Here is a 26,480-nt window from a genome sequence, read left to right as displayed (position 1 = left end):
CAACGCATTCACAGCACAAATGAAGAAGTACAGAGACGTGCAGTCTTGACCTCAGATCAAAACGTACATGCGCACTACAATGGCCGACTATAAATGGAGACTTCAGAAAAATCTGTCATTATTTATTCACCTAAATGTCATTCGAAACATGTATGAGACTCTTTCTTCAGTGGAACACAAACACAAGAGAAGATATTTTGAGAAACGTCAAGAGGTTTTGTGTTCATATAATGGAAGTCAATGGGGATCAGTGTTGTTTGATTTATCAACAAAATATCTCAAAAGAAGTAAAGATCAAGTAGACCAATATCAATGTATTATAAGTACACTTTTAAGTGTACTATTTTAAAATTCCAGTTGAAAGTATACTTTTATGTCAAAGTAGTACTACAACTACGTTTACAGTAAGTCAACTGATCATTTTCATGTTTTATACTTGTACAGTAGCACAATTTCAGACGATGAAAGTACACTTTGAAGTATGCTTTCAGTACACTCCTAGTTTAAAGATTTTATACTGAAAGCATCTGTGTAAGTTTTCGTTAAGTCAACTTTACGTCATGCTGAAAAGTGCATAGAAAGCATACTTTCTTACGTTCAGTGTAAAATAAGTATACCAACAGACACACTTAAATAAGGATAACCACCACTTGAGTGACTGCAGATCGTCTTAAATTGTACGACCGAGATCGGGCAAATTATTACGAAATTACGAAAAATAGTTACGAAATGCTACGAGAATGTTTTCAGGCAACTTGATAAAAAGCGGGTTGTGATTGCGATTCTCTCTCATTCCAGATGATTGGAGTTTTCTATTACAGTATCCTCACGCTTCACTTCGGTGTTTTTCATGGCAGCCCGGTCTAATGAGAAGTGAAGAACACGGTGAGCTGCGGGCTTTGTATTTTCAGTCTTGTTTTGTTTTTCTAATGGACGAGATTTGCTGGCAGACGCGTGTTTGGTCAAGCTTCAAAGAGTCGAGATTGAAAGGTGAAACTCATTTCAAACACTTTCAGACCGCAGTGTTTCCTCTGAGAGCCGGCGTTCACATGGCGATGAAAACAGGTTAGCTCATGTGACTCCCGTCGAGGTCGTCTATTTTAACGTTTTTTTTGTATTTAGCATGTTGGCTTCAGTTCCTGGTCCACGATCAAGGCCACCCACCCCTCTTCAGCGCAGTCACGTCCTGGACAAAACACAGCATCCCTGAGCAGACCAGAGTGAGTCAGCATTCACGCTTCTGTGTCTGGACCAATGATGATGATGATGTCACCTACAGCTGGAGGTAGAGATGTTGCTCCTGTGTATAACGTGACCCCGAGAACCGTTTGGGCTCTTTTTCTAGACACGATGTCTAGATGCCACAGCATTCTATGAAGTCTAACGTCCAAATAATTTCATGTTTGGGTTTTGTTTTGTGTATGGAAAACAAAAACAAGATTTGTTTCGTTTGCGTTTTATTTTGTCTGAAACAAAACAATAATATTAAAATAAATGCACTTAATCTATTATTTCAACCAAAAGACAAAGTGAGAAAAGACAAATGTGATCCACATCCGTTCCGACGGCCATCTCAACATCACATCCCGTGTCATGGCACTGCAACTGCTTTAGAAATCTCTTGAAATACTAAGGGACAATACTGCCAATCGATCTATAAAAACATCAGAATTTGGTAATACAGAACTCTTAAGAAGAGCAGCGATCCGTGACACCTGAAGGTCAAACATCTGTCAGGGCTAAAAACATCCGTGTGGTTCAGATGGCAACCCTGCTTTGCAACTACACACCATTTAAAAGAATAGTTCACCCAAAAACAATCATTCATTTAAAACTTGTATGTGATACGTTCTCCTGCAGAACACAAAAGAAGATATTTTGAGAAATGTCCCAGTGGTTTTCAGTGCAAGTCAACAGAGTTCAATGTCGTTTGGATATGGACGTTCTTCAAAATATTCCTTTGTTGTGTTCAGCAGTAGAAAGAAAGTCAAAAAGGTTTGGACCGACATGAGAGTGAGTGAATCAATGATGAAAGACTGAACTATCCCTTCAACACCCAAACGGACATGGGAATTAAATGCATGTTTATTTCACTTATATGTGTTTTATATGTAAGGTGGGGTAGAATTGAACCTCACGCATATATTTGTTACTGTATATACATAGTTGACATTATTGAATAGTAAATAGCTAATGTTTGGGATACACTGTGATACGTGCCCGTTTTTATTCGTGTTGCAAAGCGTTGGCCAGATATATTCAAATACCACTCGATTCTGAAAGACAGAATAAATGCACGAAAGACACACGGCTGTACACAGATGAGAAGAGAATGCGAAGATAGCCAAAGAGACCGAGAGAAATACTGAGAGAGAAACCAGCCAGACTGACAGATGTATGGTTTAATGGTTCTCTAGGATCTGTAAAGCAGGATTCTCTCTGCACACGTCTGGCCCACCAGACCGGCGTACTGCTCTGCATCCTTCTCATCGCTGGAACCCTTCCGCTTGCGGGCGTAGGCTGCGTACGGCATCACCGCCCTTCTGTGTAGAACAAGAGCTCTGCCCACATCCCTCAAAGCCTGAGCATCACCTACAGAACGATAAAAAGAGACGAGATATTACACGACCCTGAAGAACTGAAACACGCTAACAGCACAGATATCAATATTTGGTCTCTCTTCAAGTTTTTAAAGCATTTGTTTTATTTTTAGTCATGATTTTTCATAGGACATGGTTTTGTTCATAGACTGACATTTTCTTGATGTTAAGACTCTATCAAGACATTTTCCTGTCGCTCAGTGGAAAGAGCGTGGCGCTAACAACGCCAATGTCATGGGTTTGAACCCAGGGGATTGCACATACTAAGAAACAAAAATGTATAGGATAATGCAATGTGAGTCGCTTTGGATAAAAGCGTCTGCAAAATGCATAAATGTAAACAAGGGTTTAGTAAAACATAAACAGATTGTTCATAATATTCGTAACAAATAGATTCTCTGAGCATTTTTAAGTCACGCTGGAATTGCCCGAAAGTCTTTTTTCCTTACACAATACAATCAGCTTTCTGCATCTTTAAGTCATTGGGTGGAGGGATTTGGTTAAAGGTTGTAAAGCACAATAACTTGAGTATGGTGATTAAAAAGCACGAGTCCATCCTCAGGCATCACCTCAGGGTCAACCGGTGTCTCTACAGCTCAACCGTCACGAACACACTCGAGTGTTCCAGACATCGGCCTTACATGTGTAACAATGACTCCTTCAGTTGTTTACTGTACTAGGCTTCACTTCACTATAAGTTGGCAAGCCAAATTTAAACACACGTTGCGTATTCAGTAACAAAGCCAACGCGCTTCCCCGATGAGCTGTTAAACTAGAAATCACAGCGAAAAACAGAACGCAGTAACACTTTGTGGAGGGTTGAAAACAGGCGTGCGGGCCAAAATCAAACTCACCAGGACACACTACAACGTCAACTCCTATAATGTCTTCATGGTGGCACTCAACACAGTTTTTTAGCCCGGTTTTAACAAGCTTCTTTATTTATCTGTACATTCAGCCGTGATGAAGAAAACACATAAGAACAGTTTGCACAATTCTGAATGCGGCTCAAGTCTTAACAGTCGTCTACCAAACCATACTTCAGGTTTAAACTATAAGGATGCACTGATACCAAGCTCATGTACTAGTACTCCTCCTCAAATAGATACACAGATACCAAACGTGACACAACTGACGGAAATTTGTGCTTTGAAAGTTTGTGACAAGCACATCACTTTTAATTCATAATGTGTTTTGAGTCATTCGTGTCAGTGTTGTGCTTGAAAAATTGCCACCTCATCGGAACTCGGTCTTTAAAAATGGTATCGGAGCATCCCTAGAGAAAAATGAAGAAAATATGAGAATCTACATCAAGACAATATCACAATGGTGCTCTAGTTACACCACAAACTGACTCACACAAACTCACATGATCACAGCCGCACCGGGAGAAAATAAACACTGTGATTTGACAGACTCCGTGCCAACGGTGACAGACTAAAATCAATATATATTATTCCGGTCAGAACGTTATGAATGTTATTAACAGATCTGTCAGATGTGTTTCTGTCCAGCAGCTCATCTGGAGGCCAGCTGATAGAGAGAGAGAGAGAGAGAGAGAGACCTCAGCGGGACGCTGGCTGATGTCAATTACTCTTCATTATTTCACACATGCAGGGGGGTACGGTTTAATTTTCACCGTCTCCCTGTAATATAAACAGTAAAACTCAACCACCGACACAAACTTGGCTTTGGGTTTGCCAAAGGAAAAAGAGAGAGAGAGAAATGGTAGAGAGAGGGGCTAAACAAGGCATGCAGTAAAAAAACAAGGGTACATACTTGACACTATCACTAATTTTAGCAAAAAAAACAGCCTGCTTAGAAAAATATATAGTCGTGTATACCTTAGTTAAGAGTTTTAAGTATACTTCTTGCATTACGTAGGGATGCACCGATACCTCATGTACTGACGGAAATGTGCTTTGAAAGATTGTGACAAGCTCATAAAACAGATTATTTTCTCATAATGTGTTTAAGGTGGAGTGGTTTGTAATTATGAAGCTATTCTATTTTTGTTAGTCTCACTGTGTTGTGATAATCGCTATCGGTGAGTAACAGAAACAAAGATCGAAACTCGTACTTGCTCTTTAAAAATGGTATCAGTGCATCCCTAGCATTAAGAATACTAATATCAAAGTAGAAGTGTACTTGAGACTAAAATGACTTCATTTATTAAAGTCTACTTTTACCCTTTGAGTATGCAGCTGGTTAACATCTACATAATGTTGGTTTTTTTGTAGTGCAACTATACTACAAGTGAACTTTAAAGTAAACTATTTGTAGTTTTAATACTACAAGTACACATGCAAGTTTTCTAAAAGTGAACATAAACTTATAAATAGCTGGTATAAATAATAGAAGTACAGTATACTATCTATTTGAACCATACCTACTGTATAAGTGTAACTTAAGTAGATTGAGATGACGTTTCATCTCAATTTTAGATCAAATTTACTTTTCTTTTCCAAACAAGACTCTCCTGTCTATATAAGACAAGTACTTAAATATTCTGTCATGAATTATGAAAGATATTTGGATGAATGCTAGCAAATTTCTGGGGCACCATTGACTACCACCGTAGAAAAAGTTATCGTATATGTTTTGGATCCGCACGAAAGAAGATATTCTGAAGATTTTAGGAAAACAAAGTCAAGCCGAGTCGGTCTTAGTTGGACAAGGAAAACCTGAATGAATTATTAAATGATGGACCAAAAGTTTACAGACACGGCAACCTTCAACCATATCTGAACAGTTCAGATCCCCGTTAACATATGTGAAAGGCACTGCCTCGGACAACACAATGTCACAAGCAACCTATCATCATTTCATCAGCCATTTTTGCATTGAAGGTCACACAGGTGGCTTAACAGAGAAACGCAATGACATTCGCACATTTCTAAGCATGACCTCATAACACTTTATACTTTTGGAGTCACTGTGGCTGAAGAGGTCTTTAAACCCATCTGTTCTGTATGTATCTATCCTGATAAATAACGAAGCTTCACCGGCAGACTCCAGACCGAAAGATGAGAGATGAGAGCCCAAAGATAAAGCAGGATAAATAGACAGAGATAGAGAGAGAGTAAGGTTACAGTCCATCACATTAACAGCCAATAAATTAAAACTAATGAAGAACAGAAGCGTCGTGAAACGGCCCTTGGGAATCTTCTCTCATAGCTGAATATATAATAAAATGTTGCATACTTGTACATTTACTGTATTTAGTGCTGCCCAAAACGCTTCAAAGAGAATCTAATGAATTAATAAATGCTCGTTATTGTATCAAGCTAATTATTGCAATCAAAGACATTACTTGGTAAACACAAAACCTGTTTGAAATATGTATTTTTGCAAAGTAGGTGCGGCACAATACGTTAAGGGGCGGTTTCCCAGACAGGAATTAAAGCTAGTCCCAGAATAACTTCAATGTTAAAGATGTCTCGATCGACGACCTTGCACTGACATATCTTGAAATACATCTACGCGATTGTTTCGTCTCAAGAGTAGAGTGTGTTTTTCAAAACGACTTGAGGCTAAAATGCACAACAAGACTTGTGCTTAGATTTTCGGTCTGGACACAAGTCTGTGCCAGTCTGCAGATTCGATCAGCTAGTGTGTTTCTATCCGAAACGTTAAAAAGTGTATGACTGTAATGTGTATTCCAGCCATGTGATATCCTAATCCATCTAAATTTTAAGATCATCCCTGTCCGGGAAACCACCCCTGAATGTTTATTAAAACGCAGCTCGAATTGCAATCGTGTCCAAATAATCACAATAGTTATTTTTGAAACCAAATCACACATCTTTAGTTGCAGGAGAACGAGTCTAATTGAATCAAAATGTGTAAATATCAAACACCAGCAGTAAACAGTTGTGAAGTAAAGCTTTCAGATGCTCAATTAAGCGCAGTATTAACACTGTACAGAACTGAACTCCCACACAATCTAAACATCCTTTCTGTATATAAACACACTCCCTCTCTCTCTCCATCCTCGGAGTCGATTAACAGTGCCGTCAAGTAGCATACGCTTTCTCAATCTCGTGCACCGGAGGTTCAGCGACACATCTGTCCCGGGGTCAGAGGTCAAAGGTGATATAAGAAGACTTTCTCTGGAATGAGGGGGTCAGGGATAAGCAAAGGAGGTCTCTGAACCCCCGCCACACTTTCTCAAGAGGATGAGAAGCAGCGACAGGCGTGACTACATGAGTTTAACTAGTGCTGATGACCAGTGCCATTCTTTATATTACAATACTAATATCCTCTGATACACACATATCATTTGCATAAGTTTTATATAAAAAGGGCTTTTAAGGTTAACTTAAACTATATGGGCCTAAACATTATTTGAAAAGCTTATTAAAAATGAGAAATGTTGCCCTTTGCAATAAACTAAAAAAGTTTAAGTTGAGCCAAAACAGGATCTTAAACTGCGGGAAACCATTAAACCTATACCTATAACAATACAGAATTAAGCTAGTGCTGTTGATCGATAAAAAAAGATCGATTAATTGCGATTAATCGCACATAACATTAATGTTTTTAAAGATAGCTTTACATTCTAATAATTTTGCATTTAATCTCCAGATTAATGTAGAAACAACGGACCATTTTATGAATGAAAGCCAACATTCTGATAATAGTACTGCAACCGATGTCTCTAATAATTTATTTATTTTAACATTAATTATAGCCGTTCAACATTGAAGTGCAGTTCTATATTAAAACTACAAAACACATTGAATTCCTCTTTTCTTTTGTGCTTTGATGAACATTAGTGACAGGAGTCGCAGCAGCAAGTTTAAGAACGCCGCCCCTTTAAGAGCCGCCGATCTGCGCAGATCTGACGTCCACTCCCATTTTCACAACTTTGCATTCATTTAGGAATTTATTTAACATGAAGTCTGTGCTTACAAAAATACCAGACAAAACAGGCTTTCTGTTATCATCTAGTTTGCTTTTGTGTGATCAAGCACCAATGAGAAGTTAATACTGGTGCGCTGTCTGACAGAGATTCAGTGACCGCTGTCCAGTAGCGTTTTGCACATCTAGAAGCCGTCTATCCATACTGTTTCAAATTTTGCTGAAATGGTTTAAGCCTGTAAATGAATAAGAGCGTGATTATATACCGTAACACAAGACAAGGGATGACAAAATAAATGGATTCTGCGTTAATTGCCACACTTGACTTTTCCCTCCATTGACTTCCATTCATACGAATGCGACAGAATGGAAACGTAAGTCCGTCCAACGATATTTCGCTGCCTAGCAAAGTTAAACTTTGGTGAGCTCTGACCTGCGAATTCGCGTCACATGAGTGCGTGAGACCAATATAAGATCAAAACCTCACAGCGTAATAAGCAAAATGGAGGAATGATGCCCGCCCATTTTCCTACCACCGTCTGAACTAAGTCAAGTCTGATCGTGACTTTAATCTGAAACAAATGATCGCATCCGTTAACTATGACAGCCCTAAATGTTACTAAAAGTTTGGATTAAACAAAGTAACATGAAAATTAAGAAGGAACTAAAAGCTAATTCAAAACTACAATAAAACTAGAAATCTAGTTTTTCCTTCGGTTTTCCCCTACAATCCTTAAAACAAAACATATTTGCTTACGAAGTAAAACGATACAAGATTTTCTCATGATTTCAGAGAAATCTAACAAAGTTTTGTGATGTTTATCCTTAAAACAAAGAAAATCTTGTTTCCCTACCGGATAAGAGAAATAATCTAATTCACAAGGAATTATTTTTCTAAAGCAATATTTCCTACTACGGTGTAGCATGGTATGATGTTTGTCAATATATGATGTCAGATATTTCAATTCTGCATGAACTATTATTTTATTATATAGTTTCATATTTAACCAACATGTGACTATGAACTCGTGAGGTTCTAGCTTTCATTACTACTGCGGCTTCCATCCAGACACGGACCTCGTAACCAAGAGCCAGACCGGCGGCCTGGACTTCTGCTGAGAAACGGCTCTGAAATACTCAACGTGTCTGGCCAAGAACAACAGGTCTTGTAGGACTACAGGCACCACACAACCATTTAAAAACGCTGATGGAAATGATGGCCTTCAGCTGCGTGCCTGTCAGCACAGACGCAGGTCAAACAAACCCCAGGCCTCCCGTGAACCACAAATCAAAACTCGGGTGAGGTCAGTTCTGTTGGCATCACGAAAGATTCCTTAGACATGAATCATTTCAGGAGTTCCCCCGTCTGTATTATTCAGTTTTAAACCCAATAATGAGTTCTGATCAGGCATACGTGAAGGAAACCTGTCTGTGACGCCCTCTTCATCAGCCCGTACAGCAGTAAACATCTGTAAGTGTGATATCTCCTTGACCTTTACCTCAAACTTGTTCTCAAGCGCTCCATTTGACACCCAAAGTGTCCATCTCTAATCTAAATATTTACACAGGAGAAGTATGGCACACTTGCGTGTTTGAAGGGCTGATGGGGGTCGGATGTGAAGACGGATGGAACGGATGTGCTAACAGTCACAGACACATGAGCGAGAGAGAGATCTATTCAAGAAAGACATAATCATCTTCCTTATGTCATGTTTTGTGTCTGTACTTGCAATTATAAAAAAACTGCCGTATAATTATACTGAACATCTCATTTATAAATACTAGGGGCGTGTCGAGACACTTATCTCAGAGACTGGGTTCACAAGAATGAGAAGACTTTTTGAATTATATGATATAATATATACTCAATGATGAAATATACAAGGACATTTTTATTTTATTCACCTTAACACAAAATGCAGAAAGATGTCGCCATTTTAAAATCAACTTGTACTTTATGAATCACATTAAACTTCTATTTTAATGAATTATATTTTGCAGTAATAAAATATATGTAAACACTGCTAAATGTTTTGTCACAAACTCAGATGTAGTGCTCATGTGAGCAGAGGTGGTGATCATATCACACGGTCAATCCTCCTTCCTCCACTGACTGAACCCTCACAGCCATCAGAGAAACACATCATGTTTCATGCTTACATTGCCCATACTGTAAGAGACAGAGGATCAGTTTCTGAAGAGGTGAATGTATTTTAAATAACGTAATGTGAACTTGCGCTTGCTCAGCCGCGTGCTCTGAAAAGCGAAAAAGCAAACATTAGTGCTTTTATGCGCGAGTAGCTGCGGACGCAGGGTTTACATAGAAAAATTGAGCAGGACGGAAATTCATGTTGTCTATGAATAGCCGGGCCGGTCACTGTAGCTCACGTCACATACTTTGTCCAGTTATTAGCGTGTTCTGTACAGTTATGAAAACCGGTCACTCCACAACAAAATGCTCACTCACACAAATACTCCCAAATATATTTGTAGATCGCACAGGTTAAATTTAGGGAACATATGCGACAAATCATAACTCCATCATGCCGATTGCGTAAGGAAATTGTGGCACGACATCTCGTCACACCCCTAATAAATACACAACATTTCAAAAGTTTAGGATCTCTTTAATGTCTCGTAGGCAATTAACAAACTATAATACTATAAAAGATTTGATCTAAAAGCATATGGTTAGAAAATATGTTGCCAAAATAGTTAGAATTTTGTAGACTACAATACAATCAAAGATGTTTGCAAATAAATGACTTGATAATGAGCGGCCAATAAGAAGTCAGAATAGACGTGAACTAGTAACACATGGTAACCAGGATCCAGGAAATCATTTTGACAGGAACGGTGTGATATTACACAAATATGTCATTTTAAAATGCTGCTTAATAAAAGTATCTGAACATTTCTGTAAATTGTAGACAAAAAAACTGCATGTGTGCTCACAACGTAATAAAACATTTTGACATTTCTATTATTCCATACTTTGTGTTGTTTCCTTAGTCTTTACCGTTGTTATAAATGTGAGTAAGTGACTCTAAACTTTTGAGTGGTAGTTTATACAGAACTTTGAAGAAAGATACAAACTGATTTGTGAATTACACCGTGTCTCCACTGGACGCAACGCGACACAACATAACAAAAGACATTAGAAACTTTTATCATTTTTTATTTTGTCCACACTGGATGCGGCACAACGCGACAAACCCATTGAGAACAACTATGTTGTCATGTGGCATCCGGTGTAGACACGGTGTAATCACATAATTTCATCTGTTTATCAAACTGAACTCTGAAGCCTTCGGAAGTCACGTAACTGTACACAAATCCTATGGACTATTCTCATGTTGTCTTGTGCTTTTTGAAGTCCGGTCTAATGTACCGTTGCATATATTACAGCATACAAGCTTGAATCAACCGAATAATCACAAAAGTGAGTCATTGCTTTCACGTTATTTTACATTACATGAAAGAGACATGAGGGTATAGAATCATAAAGATCATCGTGATGAGGAAATAATGCAAAGACTGTCCTGTGTCCGGAGTGGACGTGTCTGGGACGTCCTGTATCTCCCTACACAAACAGTGACTCCAAAAATGATGTAATGTTGAGAGAATAATAGAAGCGTTTCGGTGAAATAGAGAAGTCGTTGTGTGAAGACAACATCTAAACACAAACACCCGCACGCTTCAGCTGTGGGCTCATCGTGATTAAAATGGGAAATATAAACGGATTACATGAGCTGCCAGAACGGCTCCAGTTCCACCTGCAGGTTTTTAATGGACGACGTGCCATCTCAAGCAGATACAGAGTGAACTTTCAGGACTAAGGAGGAATTTATACAACAACACTTTCAGCTAAAAAAGGCAAACTTGTTGCTCATTTACACGATGGGGAGCTAAAAACGTGAACTTTTGAAATCGGATTAAAAACTATAGCATTACAGATTAAACTACACGAATGGTGACTTAATGTGTGCATGCCTAGTACAGTTCAGTCAAAATGCACGGACCTTAATGACCTCAATGTCCGTCCAAGCCAAAATTGAATGATGCAATGAGCTGGGATTTTTGTCTGTACGCAAAACATTTCAAAAAGATTGTTTTAACTCAAAAAAATATATAAAGATCACGTGACGCATCAAAATAAACCATCCCATATTTTCTTTAATATAGTCAAGATTATTAAATTGTTAAACTTGACCTTATTTGACCTTCAGAACACCCTTGTTGTAAACCTATACCGAAATAACCGCATTTCAACCCCTCTGCTCATTCAGCACACGCTAGAAAAGCGCTATTTAACAAAGAGGTAACAAAAGAGGAAAGATCATCACGTCTCGCCCTCCCTCTCTGGCCCAGCCGTGGCGTCGGCTTGTCGGTACTGAAATTATTATTATTATTATCATCGTCACTGATCCGGCGGTTCTGGGCCGTGACCACACCACTGACCCTTCTCGCCTGCCAGAATCCTGGGTTTTCTCCATTCTTGGATACAGTCCTGTTATTTCAACACACGTTTGCAGGACCAAACCGGCCCTCCTTCCGTGCACTGAACTGAGATGTATAAACACAGTTCAAGGCTTACAAATTGAGTTCCGAGGCACGGCTACCGATATTAAACACAACATTGTGCAATTACAGTCGTGGGAACTGCAAGCACATATAGTGACTCAAACAGCCCGGTTACACTGAACCGTCCAACTGATAAGAGAGTTTTGATTATAAAGTGTCATGACGTAGTTAAATGGAGCGTTTCCCAAATCCACCTCGTTCTGACCCGGGTCCAATAACCTGATATAAGTTCAACACTAAACAGACTGCACTTGATAAGCAGAATCGGCTTTGATATGAGACCATCGGCTGGAACAAAACCTGATGTGGGATTCTGTCAGCTGGGGATGGAAACATGAAGATATAGTCATCGTATATGAGCATTTACAGGCTCAGCACTTGGTGGAATACGTCCAGGTCATATTACTTCCCAAAATCTAAATAAATGTAATCCATTATTTTTGCAGAGGAAATTAAGTCTTTTTAGGGTCATTAGATTTTTTGCATTTATAAAAGCATTCCCCACGATTTTCTATTATTACAACACTGTAGTGTTAAGTGTATTGTATTCTATTGTTCAGACAAAAACATGATATTATATAATGCAATTACATTTGTAAAGACATATAGTTAGATAGACAGACAGAAAGACACGACAAATAAACTGACATATAGACACAGAGAGACAATGTGATATACATACAGAAAGACAGAGAGAATGACAAAGAGAGACGGTGAGACATACATAGAGACAGACAGACATATTCAGACAGACAGACAGAGAGAGAGACAGACAGAGAGAGAGACAGAGAGAGAGAGAGAGACAGACAAACAAGAGATATACAGACAGACAGACAGGCAGGCACACAGACAGACAGAGAGAGATAATGTGATATACATACAGAAAGACAGAGAGAAAGACAAAGAGAGACGGTGAAACATACATAGAGACAGACAGACATATTCAGACAGACAGACAGAGAGAGAGACAGACAGAGAGAGAGACAGAGAGACAGAGAGAGAGAGACAGACAAACAAGAGATATACAGACAGACAGACAGGCAGGCACACAGACAGACAGAGAGAGATAATGTGATATACATACAAAGAGACAGACAAACTAGAGATATACAGACAGACAGGCACACAGACAGACAGAGAGAGATAATGTGATATACATACAAAGAGACAGACAAACAAGAGATATACAGACAGACAGGCACACAGACAGACAGAGAGAGATAATGTGATATACATACAAAGAGACAGACAAACTAGAGATATACAGACAGACAGACAGGCACACATACAGACAGAGAGAGATAATGTGATATACATACAGATATACAGATAGACAGACAGACAAACAGACAAACAAGAGATATACAGACAGACAGACTGACAGGCACACAGACAGACAGAGAGAGATAATGTGATATACATACAAAGAGACAGACAAACTAGAGATATACAGACAGACAGGCACACAGACAGACAGAGAGAGATAATGTGATATACATACAAAGAGACAGACAAACAAGAGATATACAGACAGACAGGCACACAGACAGACAGAGAGAGATAATGTGATATACATACAAAGAGACAGACAAACTAGAGATATACAGACAGACAGACAGGCACACATACAGACAGAGAGAGATAATGTGATATACATACAGATATACAGATAGACAGACAGACAAACAGACAAACAAGAGATATACAGACAGACAGACTGACAGGCACACAGACAGACAGAGAGAGATAATGTGATATACATACAAAGAGACAGACAAACTAGAGATATACAGACAGACAGGCACACAGACAGACAGAGAGAGATAATGTGATATACATACAAAGAGACAGACAAACAAGAGATATACAGACAGACAGGCACACAGACAGACAGAGAGAGATAATGTGATATACATACAAAGAGACAGACAAACTAGAGATATACAGACAGACAGACAGGCACACATACAGACAGAGAGAGATAATGTGATATACATACAGATATACAGATATACAGATAGACAGACAGACAAACAGACAAACAAGAGATATACAGACAGACAGACTGACAGGCAGGCACACAGACAGACAGAGAGAGATAATGTGATATACATACAAAGAGACAGACAAACAGACAAACAAGAGCTATACAGACAGACAGGCAGGCACACAGACAGACAGGGAGAGAGATAATGTGATATACATACAGACAAACAGAGAGACAGACAGACAAGAGATATACAGACAGACAAACAGAGAGACAGACAGACAAGATATATACAGACAGACAAACAGAGAGACAGACAGACAAGAGATAGATAGACAGACAGACAGACAGACAGACAGAGATAGATGGTGAGACATACATACCGGTAGAGAGACAGACAGAAAACAGAGACAGATAAATAGATAGACAGATTGACAAGCAGATAGAAAAATACAGAGAGACAGCCAGATGTCACAAATGTTCAAACTTGTTACTTTAGTTACGCTATTGAAGTTATAATATGCTTGTTTTACGTATGTATGTTTGTAAATGTATTGTTTGCTTTGGCAATATTGTGATATTTACGGTCATGCCAATAAAGCCATTTGAATTGAAAGCCAAATAGTGCGACAGACAGATGAAACAAACGTATTACAGAAATGAGCAAACTGGACAAGATGAAAATCACAACCCAAAACCTTGAATGGTCCTAAAACGGCCTTTGTTTTCTTATCCAAATATATTTACTAATCCCTTTAGACTTGTTGGTGAATGTGACCTGGACATGTTTTCATGAGTAATGCAGATTTGCTTTGGTTTTATGATCTCACTCGGGTCTTACCAGCTTTGGCGTCTTCATTGAGCCGCGAGTAGGCAGAAGTGTCGAGGTGAGGGAGGCATCTCTCGATGGGCACCCAAACATACGTCTCAGGACACAGAAGGTCTGAAGGCCTGTAGTGACCCTGTGAGTGAAGAAACAAGAGCTCGGTCAATGATGTGGAATGTGTACAGTAGGTTTCTCTCTATTGTTATATTGAAAAGGGAAAGCAGATGGCCTCTTTAGCCTTGACTTGAACATCTTTTCAGAGGCTGTTGTGGATCTAAACAAACACACACACAAAGTAAACAAACAGATGCCTCGGCGAACATCTCTGCGTCTCTTCAAACACAGCCGTGTCATTTCTGGCAAAGACAAAAATGTATTGCTGCACGTACCGACACGCTAAACACTAAAGCCTGCGCAGATTTTGTGGGTTTAACTCGGAGTTTGGTCAAACGAGAAGCATTCTTGTGAAAGTCCCGCCATTAACCAACAGGATTCGTCTGTCACTATTCCACTGCGGAAACTATGCGTCCTGTTATTACAAGACGGACAGCATGGGAAAGAGCGAGCCTGTGGAACGAAATGAAAAGGCATTTTGTGGGGTAAGGCAGGGAGGGGCTGTGATATACGAAGGGTTTTTACACTCAGTTCATCGGTCTGTCAACGGTGGGCCACACGGAGACCCTGACGGGTGAGGTGACTTCATTAATGGACACTGATGACAAGACAGCGAGGGTCACTGGATCTCAGGGCTTAACTGAGCGATGGAAGAAAAGGCGTTGGTTTTGGGCCTGCGGACAGATGTGGGCACGTGTAGAAAAGGGAAGAAATGGTACTGAAGAAAGCTGAACAATAATTCAAGCATTTAACGCAAGAACACATACTGGGGAAGCAAGAATGCAAGTGACAAAATAAGACACATTTTTGATGGGATTGTTTTTTTGCTCTACTCAAGCGAATTGTTCTAAACATTTGAAACATGATTTTAGCCGTTTTGTAAGTTGTAAAACATTGGGGCTCTAAACAACATCACATTGCAAGTGAAGGAAAACATGGTTGTGAAATACAGGAAGGTGGGCTTAAGGGGCTTATGTCAGTAACTGCCCCGTGGACATGCTTTCTGCTATAACAATAAGAGATTCAAAACCTGCTGAAACAGGTCTGGAGCCCTGAAAAACAAAACATTTCTCGGATACGATGGGAGAGGGTCAAGGCTTAACCTTAAGGAATAAAAAACACCCCGAACAAATGATCAGTCAAAAACAACTAGGGATGCACGATCAATTATCGGCCATATCGCATCGTACAGTACTGACTTTCTGTCGTGATCATTCACTTACTGCTCATGACACTTTTTGATACTGTATATTGGCCAATATATTAGTTATCGGCTTCCAATGTTTAAGAATAAACGGTTATCGTTATCGGCCAAATTGTACATATCGGTGCATCCCTAAAAACAACACAGTTAAAGGCATTGACTGAAGTTTTATCAGTAAGTATTATTTGTTGATTTTCTTGTTTTTCCTCCTGGCTCAAGACTTCTTTGCTCATGTGTCATTTTTTGCCAAACCTTCCTAATTTGTTCCCAAAGCTAAGCTTCAGTTTACGCTCCAAACACACCTACAGAATCTTGAGAAAATAATACATCTTGAATAATCTGTTTAATTTGTAATTTCCCATTGTTGGACATCACTTTTGTCCACAATGACAAACTTATATTCTTAAAAATTCTTTCTTTCTTCAACAGTCGCCGCAGCAATCGTACAGTGAAAATCTGATGCTGTGACGGCCCTAAACCAAACGTAACAAAAAAATCACTCCGGTTAAGTGTGGTATTTTTGATAAAACCAGTTCTAAATAACATTTCCAATCTCCAAATCCACTGTTGCTAAACTGATCTAGCGGATGCCTGTATCTCAGATGAAAGCAGAGGGTATCTTGGGATGCTAAAGACCATAAAAACAAGCTACAAGGGCCAAATAAGCAAAAACTAACCATGTGGAGCAGATTTTTCCTTTGCTTCCATAAATCAGTCTGTTATCAGACAGAGGAGGATGTGATAGCTCAGGCTGAAGGCCAGGTGTAAAAAAAAACATATCGATGGGTTTAACTCCAGCAAGCTGACCCGAGCCAGCCCCGTTTTACCCAGAAGCGGGATGTGGTTAATACTGAGGGAACGAGCGCTGATCCAACATCAGTTCATAATCACACAGAGGGAAGTGAGCGCCAACAGCCGAGGCCGCGAGTTTCTGTCTGTATTTTCACTCTTGTGTTTGTTTAAGAGAAAGGCACAGTGAACACAACACCATCCGTCTTCAGCCCCTCCCGAACGCCAATGATGGTAACGCTGACAGACAACCTGAACTCGCTAAGGCTCATTGACATCACCATAGCGAGCAGGAAGAAAGAATCAGTGTGTTTGAGTCGCACCTTTCATACAAGTCGCTTGAGTGCCTGTTTAAAGAAAATACACTGCATGCGAGACTAAAGAAATGGCGGAAAGTTGGATTGGATGAAAATACAAGACTGGAGAGAAAATGTGCCCGATGACAAATATTTCCACTTCAAGAAGTACTGTACGCTGTTAAACTATTACTTTTCTATTCTAATACTATTACTAAAGTACACTTATTAGGTAAGAAAATATGTATATTCTGCAGATTACTAATTTTTTTTTGTTTTATACAGTACACTAAAATCAGTATTTTCTTACAATCCTGTGGTTAAAAGCAAAACAAAAACACAAGATGACGAAATTATTTATAAATAATCCCAACATCACTGGCCAAGCATGCAAAATTCTTACTTTTTTTAAATACTGTTGTTAAAAGCAAAACACAAGACAAAAAATGATACTAATCCAAAATCACTGGCAAAACTGTATTGACTTAAATAACAAAAAAAGGCTATCGGTCATTACACAAAAATATTTGCTGGCTATTTGTGCTTCTAAAGATAAAAAATGTAAATCAATGCCACAGAATCTCTTGATTACACTGTGTCTACACCGGATGCGGAGCAACAAAAGACAATTATCATTTTAAATGTTGTCCTCATTGGCTGCGGCGCATCCGGTGTAGACACGGTGTCACTCTATTGAAAGGTCTAATGTTGAACACCAATCAAAGCACTTTAACATTTATGCATTTGGCAGACACTTTTATACACAGCGACTCACATTGCATCATACTATACATTTGTTTCTAAATATGTGCAATCCCCTGGCATCGAACCCACGACCTTGCCATTGTTAGCGCCATGTTCTAACCACTGCACTACAGGAAAGCTCTCTGATACCCTCCTCCTCCTGCGACCCGCCGTGGGCTCATACCTGAGATTTACGAGCGAAGCCATTAATCGGGGTCATAAATCCTGCACTTGACCGCAGGCGAGAAATCTTGTGAAAGACAACACCTCAGGTGTCCGCGGGGAGCAATAATGTCCACACAGACAATCTTGATATGGGCATCAACCACGACCCACAGAAAATAAACTGAGCAATGCTTTCTACATCATCATCTAGAAGCAATAAGCCCAAGCATCCTTAAAAGTCATTACAATGCCTTAGGTTCATGCCAACGATTTTTTTTATTCGCAAAACGTCATGATGACATTATGTGTGTCTGATCGGAAGGACTTTTATTGTGTTGGACATACAGAAGGTTATAACATGGCGTACGGCTGTGCTGAGGCATGCACAACAATGCAAGGACTTAATGGGTGTTAGCCCGGGTTTCCTATTCCTAACCACTGCTATACACATCACAAATGACATATTACACACTGAACTTGAATACTTACACATGGGCTTTGTCAAAAAAGCATATAAGCAATAGTAAAAGTGATGCCTGTCTTAGCAAGGAGGGGTACACATGATAAATGTCACAGGTTTAAACTACAACTTGTCTAAACATTTACCGTACCGCCCACCGCCCCTCCTGCTGTATATAGTGCTAAACAATGGCCGGCCCATCCCATCTGACATAACTGCAAACAGAAGAAACAAGGCAAGCTCCCTACACTGACAGACACAAGTGCACACTTGCTTTTACCCGACTCTATCTTATCTTAACTCCGAGAGCACACAAAGCATCACGTTGTGTTGAAAGTTTAAACTGCAGGTTTACGCACACGGTTGTGGTTATGTGACACTAACTTTTTTTATGTATGAGTTTTTGTTATATTTTTATAACCAAAAAAGGTGACGAACTGAACTATAAGAGCTGTGGTTTGGGTTGTAAAATCTAAGAGTGCCAGCACAAAAAACAAACGTGCCGCCCAGAAGATCTGTGGTTAAAGACGACAAGAACTTTGGTCTCCGCCTGATCTCCACTTTCTCTTGCGTTCACAAACTCTGCACAGATGGTGAAGACCGCCCTGTAATAGCTGACATCAGGACAGACGCTGTTGAATGACACGTGTAAACACGCTCTGGCACAGCCAGCGGTGGGACGGGCTTTATAAATGGGCAGAGGAGAGTTGGGTTCTGACAGACGTGTGTAAACAAAGCACGGACACACGAAACTCTGTTTAGGACCGGCACGCTCTGAGAGCTTCAGTACTCGGGAGAGTAGAAAACCACATTCAGATATTTCCACAAACCTGCCCTCTTTAAACACATACGCTTGGTTAAGTCATTTCACACCAGTCAACGCATTACCGAAGGTACAGAATTCAAATAAACACGCTATCTTGGCCGCTAACTAATGCTTTCACGGACAGACACACACAAACACACGTGAATACGCCCGCCGGCTCGCCGTGCCCGGCCAGACCGTGTATCCCGGATGACAGCTTATTGATGGGAAAATATTTTTACAGGATTGCGTTTCGGCAGGGCAACATTTTATAAGCCGAGCCTCTTTTTATCTCTCCATCTCTCCTGTAGTTTATTGGTGGGCGTAAGAAGCCCAAAGACGTGCTGGGCTCTTCGAACATCTACGGCCGCCAGCTGACGATCACCTTTACGAAGACTCTGATACGACTTACTAGACAAACACGTTTAAATTGTGTGGTTTGTCAAAAATGAAACGACTAACAAAACACGTTCTAAACGTAACGATTTCAAAAGGAAAATGTTTAAAGAGAGAAAATACATTTCTAATGCTAAAGTAGTTGTGTGGGTGGTTGCCAAGGCATTATTGTGCGGTTGCTAGGGCGATCGCAGTGGATGCCTAGGCGTTGCTAGGTGGTTGTGCATTGGCTAATGTCTAAGGGCCAACCACTAATCCCTTTGGCATTCTTCTTTTTTTACATGTATGCGAGCGTATGCGTACAGCCGAACGCACAGCCTTGCAAAGTTTACTGCTTTCGACTCGAGTACACACGGGTATTGACGCATGCGCATTGTGACATATTGCAATACCTTTCCGAGCCTAAAGGAGTCAGGTTTTCTTCTACTATCTTGAATCGGCTTGAATGACGAAATTTGCGTCACGTGCACTGGACGCTGTCCCTCGCATACGAGTAAAAAGAGAACTATACTTAGACCTTAAATGTAACAAAATTTTCCTTTAAACGTAAAAAAATATGTCAGCAAGTTGCTGCACTAGCCCGTAGAAAAAGTATTTTGTATGTAGGTGTGTCTGAATCTATCTGTCTGTCTGTCTTCTGTATTTTCACCTTTTGTGTTTTGTCTTGTATAACCTTATATGTTTTGCTTATAGTCAATATGTTTTCTTGTACAGCTGCTTTGTAACATTGAAAATTGTAAAAAGCGCTATATAAATAAAGCTGACTTGACTTAGAGGCTCACCTCTAACTCCCTAGGATGCCAGTAAAGTCAAAAAAATTTACAAAATGTACAATATAAAAATTGTTAAAGCAATGAATGTGAAAAAAACTTAACAAACAGAGATTATAAATACTGCACTGTTTAATAAAACACCATCATTCAAAAAATAAAACGTACTACTTGGTTACTAAACAGAACAAAGAAAAGAATCTCTGTTTTGTTCCCATTCCATTGGCTTTTTATCAAAGCTGTAGTAGTGCTATACATTATATCAGACAGACAGCGGAGTAGTGCCTGAGTCCACAGCTCCGAAAATAAACCCAGGCGAGTAAATGGCAACACAAACACACAGCGCTGGCGGGTGGACGCTCTGGCTATTTTCACCCTGACATCAGATCTAAACTCTAATTTTCCAGCCCTGCGACCTTCACACCTCCCGCTCCCGCCTCCTCTTCCCGTCATTTATAGTTTCTCTCTTTCACTGCTGAGTCTCAATCGTTTGACCCGACCTCTCAACTCTGACCCCTGAGGTCTGCCGTCATGTCAGCGCCCCTGACGGGGGATAAACGCTCTCAGTCCGGGCCTCAATGTAAACACATAAAACGCACGCAGCCTCCATTAACACGCTGTGTCAAGCCCTTTGAAAGAATTGACATCATGAATGTGGTTAGAATATAATTTAGGGGAGCGTTCCGAAACGGACACAAGACCGAGCTTACATTTCTGTTGAATGGCAAATACAGAAAACCACAAAATATCCCATAAGATTTTCAGTTGTACTCCAAATTATCACCTTTTGATATATAGGAGTCACACAGACAACAGGAAAATAAATAACAGAATCATTCATCTGTACATTATTATAATATGGCACAAGCTGAACACACTTAGTTTCAAGCACTGACAAAGATAAATGTAGACTTATAAAGGTTTGGTAGACCTGAAAGTATTTTTTGTATAATTGGAACAAGACCTTCAAGCCGGATTGATGTCAAGACCTGCAGTGCAGAGAAAGAAACGAGACGAAACACTGCCCAATTCAAACAAACGCTCCCTGCTTAGGCCTCACTGTTGGTGGTCTCGGTTAAAGCGAATCAAAAAGCAACGTTTGTCAGATTGGCAGCCAGAAGCGGACACATGGAGGGGTGAAACTAGGCGCCGAGAGCACGGGGTGGACCTGGAAACAGGACTGAGACATAAAAAAAGTCACACCAGTTGAAAAGAAAGAAACATCACAGATGAGATCTCTTCCATATCTCCGAGACATCAGTGAGACCAAATGAAAAGCAAAATTAATCGTGCTTGCATCTCCTGTGTCTCTGATATTGCTCTTGAGGAAAAAGTCAGAAATCTCACAAGTCATTGAGTTTCAGAAGAGATGTCAACAACATCTCAAATGGAACTCAGATTTGTCAAGTCTGCAATCAAAAGTCAATATTATTGAAGATCTCAATCTGAAGCCGGTCCATTAACACTCAAGAGCAAGCTGACTGTATATGAAACATATTTGTTGTTATGTAAACTCAAACCTAATATTTCCTACACTAACACATGAAAACAACGAAAGTGTTATGGCATTCTGCGAGTGACGTCAGTGGACCCTTCCAAGATGGCGGACGCATCTTCGTGGTTGTTGCTAGAAGGGCCGGAAGTGGTGCAAAATCTCACCATAAAGTAACAATCAATTACATTAGCTAACGCCTAAACATACACCTACCCTAAACCTAACCTAACAATAAAAAATAATTGTAATCAACAATTACGCTATATTTAATATTTATATAAAAGCCTGGTCTTATAGGTTTGCAGTGAAAACCACTTCACGCTTGCCCAAGGGACAACACAAAAAAGACATCGGTCAATAAACGCGCCTGCTGTGTTGCTTTACATTATGTGTTTTACAGTAACTGCTTCCAGTCCTACGCAAACAAGATCACACTTGCACAAGCCTGTGGGAAGGAACTCAAAATGGGGCCGCCGAGACCCTGACGCCGGTCTTTCGGTCTCTCCCCTGTCCCGACACGTACCCCGCTCGCAGATTCAATCTTAAACGGTTTACTGACAGTTGCACAGCACCGTGGCTTATTAATGAAAGAAAAACAAAGCGAAAGAAATTGCGCTGCAGAAAGGTTCACGCTTCAAAGGCGCACTTTCACGGAGAACAACAAAAAGAGAAAGAGAAGAGCTCGCCAAACAAAACCTGCTGTAATTGTTTATCTTTCTCTCGAAGCGCTTGCTTTCGCGCTCATTTCCTATCACTTCATTGAGCGCTTCATGCTGGCGTGATGGTGCGGTCGATGGGTTTGGAAAGGAGGAAAAAAGGGCGGAGGACGGACGTGAGGTCGCTTGCGTGCAGGAATATTTATATAACCGGTGGAAAGCGTCTATAGGAGGTGCTTTATGATAAATGTGGGTTCTGCGAGTCGCCACATGAAATGAAGACTGAAGATGTCTGATGAGTATGCATGTGTTTCAAAACGTAGTACGCTGCCTACATAGACAACATCAAAAGCATCAAAGCGAAACCAAACACAAGTACAGTTTCTGAGATTGATTCAAATCACAATCAAAGGTTTAAATACACAATCTAACAGTGTTTATATGTGTGCAAACACACACACACACACTCTCGACTAGAGACAGTGAGAGTGCTTCTCCCCTCAGACGCTTGTTCCCACCTGCCTCTGAATTCCTGAGCATTTACAGAAGAACAGAAAGAGATAGAGAAATCTGAACGCAACACTGACCGAAGGCATCGAACCAAAAACAGGAAGTGAGAACAATATACGACCCGAAAATCAAGTGATTTGGTAATATAAAAGGAGTGATTACTAGATCTGTGCTTATGCATGTAACGGATGATGTTTTGACTGCATTAAACACTTCGTGAGTAACATGGCTTAAAAATCCCCTCATATGCGCAGGCATACACTGAGTACGTATAACCCATGCAGCACTGTGCCAACAGCAAATTAATTTCACTTTTAGCCCATGCACGCTCAATCGTGGCAGGTTGGCCTTGAACACAGGGTGTGTATTATCCGTCTATCTCACTCCACATTAACCTCATGGCAAGCAGCTCTTAGGACTCATGAAAAGCCTCTCCAGATGACCGGCAGCCTCCACACAAACACACAAAGGCGACCCCAAAACATCTCTCAGACGCTTGTTTCCTTTGGCCTGCATTTGGAATTCGCAGGAAGCTTTGGGAAACACCTGGTGGATGGAAGTGGAGGGGGAGATCCTAACTGGGTTCTGGGTCGTTCTCGTGCCAGAACCCTACAGCCCTACTCATTCCACTCCATTAGAGACATTCAGATGTCTGAAAGCACAGCGGAGTCCAGGGCCAAACTGCCATCAGTGGCTTGGGCACAGAATGAACCCGGCGAGGCCAGGAAGTCACGTCTCGAACTGGACGGCGGTCTGGATTCACAGCGGTAAGAGAAATGATGCTGGCTGGAACTGATGGGCCAAAACCTCCTACAGAGACTCCAACCGGCGCCTTTGTGCCAAGAGGACTTTAAAGAGAGGAAAGTTAAAGTTCTTGGCACAGTTTTTGTTTATGGTTTACTTCAGTGCTGCTTAAACCAGGCTGATATGACATGACATAAAAAGCAGTCTTTGCTTAGTAAGAAATTGGGGTGTCTTATGAATCTGAAATTGGGGGCACTCAAAAATGACATCCATCTTTGAATCATCCTTATGTCATTCCAAACCTGTTTGACTTTGAACCCCATTGACTTCCATTGTATGGGAGACATTTTCTCAATATAAAATCTGTATCCCTCTGCAATATTTGAACTCCAGGTAAACAAGTAAAAACTACCGTGAGAGATCTGTGGACAGCGTGAAGTGGTCGTGCTTTGCCAATAGACTCGCTGAGGGGTACAGAGTGTTCTCTGTCTAAAGAGACACACAGCAGCGCTATGAGGCTGTCAGCAGCTCATTCGTGAGCGTTCAGGGGCATTGATGATACACAGCGGGTGATGCACGGAGGAAAGGAGGCCATGCTGGAACGACATGCTGTGCGTAGTGTAATTTCAAGGAGACGTCCCGGGACGCCCACTATAATGCCATATGCCTCGGTGTTAATAAGTGGCTTCTGAGTGTAGGTGAGAAACAGGCAACCTTCTAACCTCAGACTAATCTCACGGTGTCGTAAATGAGCTCCAGTGATCTGAGAGCCGGGCTGGGGGAGATTACCCAGGCATACGGGTGAACCGGACTCCAACCGAGCGCTATTCAGTATTCCACACATGTAGCTCTGCAGAACGGAGAGAAACAGAGATGCACAAACAGGACTGCAGATAAAGTCTGAGAGAGGTGAAGGTGGAAGTTTTGAGTTGATTAACACGGCACTGCAGTGCAGAGAAACAGCGACGGCGGGTAAATTAATAAGCTCACCGCATTGCAGAGATGCGTGACGGTTCGAGCCGGGGCTAAATGATGTCATACTGCTTCTTAACCGTGAGCTCAACAGATAAACACACGGCTGTAGATAAGAAATACCCTGACTAGCAATTAGCTGCGAAAAATGATGATGCCGTGAGAACGAGAGAATGGATTAACAACATAAAAAAAGATGAAAGACTGCTTCAAATGATTCTGCATAAGTGTCAAACCTCATTACTAACCAAAAAAACAGAGACCAGCTTAAAAAAATCAAGAATTACTTAAAGGAGCAATGTGGATATTTTAGCGGTGATGTTGCGAATTACAACCAACTACTCACTTAAAACTACGATGGCTGACACAGAACTAAGATGTAGTCGTTTTTTGCTCCATTCCCGAATTAAATAATGTCTTTACAAAACAAGCTCTGTAGAGAAGATTGTCCATTTAGGGCCACTGTAGAAACAACATGGTGAATTACAGGTAAGGGGACCTGCGGTGTGTGTAGATAGAAATAGCTCAATGTAAGACAATAAAAACAACACTTCATTATGTAAGGTCTTTATACATCTCTCAGGACATAGTTTTGTATATTATATTGCATTTCTGTCAAAAGATCCTTTAAGAGAAAAACAAAAGTACTCTGAAAACACTCTTAGGTGACGATGTTCACTACAGTAGCACTGACCTGTTGCTCAACCGCTAATAACTTTAACATCTGTTCCCTCTCCTACATTTTCTGCTCTGGGCCAGTCTGTCACTTTTATTTACATTCTTTCTCTCCTTCGCCATCTCCATCCACCGTATACAAATCAGCTGTTCAGCAACAATCATCTCCCTTGGCCCGGGCGAACATCGGCCAACACGCTCGCCGCTCGGCTGCACCTGCACAGGCTGCGGTCCCGCTGGATATATTCACTGTTACACTCTGCCGTCTCAAACATCACTCCAAATCCCGGTCTGAACGAGAAACCAGCCACAAGCCAAGAGGTGTGGCAGCGACAGCTAACAGTGTTACGAACTGAAAACTCAACACAACTAAACAGAAAGCCAACTCTGGAAACATACCTAGAGATTTTCCACAGCCTGTCTGCACCAGGAGGCTTACGGGCTGTAAAGCATGAGATTGTGATATTGGGCTGATGATTTCTGCAGATCAGCCATTGTCTGGGGTTAACGGCAAGTCAAATGTGTTAGCTTACAACATTTCATGTCATTTTATGTGGTTCACTGCCATTCAGTTAAAAATCTAAACTTCAATTGTGTTGTTATATTATCTTGTATTTACATGGCAATAGCAGCATTATACAAAAAAATGAAGCAAAAGAACAAGTCAAGAAAGATTAATATATACGTTAAAGTCCCAGTGAAATTAAGAAATTAAATTCCTATTTTTCAGGAAATATTGCAGCATCTATTACAAATAGTTTATAAATGTAGGTCATGACATGGTAATGACTATACATCTAAGATGACATATGTTAGACAGCTTGG

The 26,480-nt window shown here is 40.5% G+C and overlaps 1 protein-coding gene across 8 annotated transcripts in view; it reads right to left on the bottom strand.

The window, feature by feature from the left end:
* Positions 1 to 1,120: 1,120 nt before the first annotated feature.
* Positions 1,121 to 26,480, bottom strand: part of ate1 (arginyltransferase 1) — a 60,644-nt gene continuing 35,284 nt past the window's right edge. For 6 of the 8 annotated variants that reach the window (XM_079472732.1, XM_079472734.1, XM_079472729.1 and 3 more), the window contains 2 exons: positions 14,876 to 14,996; positions 1,448 to 2,592 (listed from right to left, as the gene is read on the bottom strand). In XM_079472732.1, the coding sequence (XP_079328858.1) occupies positions 2,414 to 2,592; positions 14,876 to 14,996 (300 nt within the window). In that variant the 3' untranslated portion in view covers positions 1,448 to 2,413. Of the gene's footprint in view, positions 2,593 to 14,875; positions 14,997 to 26,480 lie in introns of all 8 variants that reach the window. The other 2 variants (XM_079472735.1, XM_079472736.1) reach the window with 1 other exon arrangement.

Source organism: Barbatula barbatula, assembly GCF_947034865.1.
Source record: "Barbatula barbatula genome assembly, chromosome: 14".
Lineage (NCBI taxonomy): Eukaryota > Metazoa > Chordata > Actinopteri > Cypriniformes > Nemacheilidae > Barbatula > Barbatula barbatula.
The sequence above is the reverse complement of the archived record's forward strand: the minus strand, read 5'-3'. Positions and strand labels throughout refer to the sequence as shown.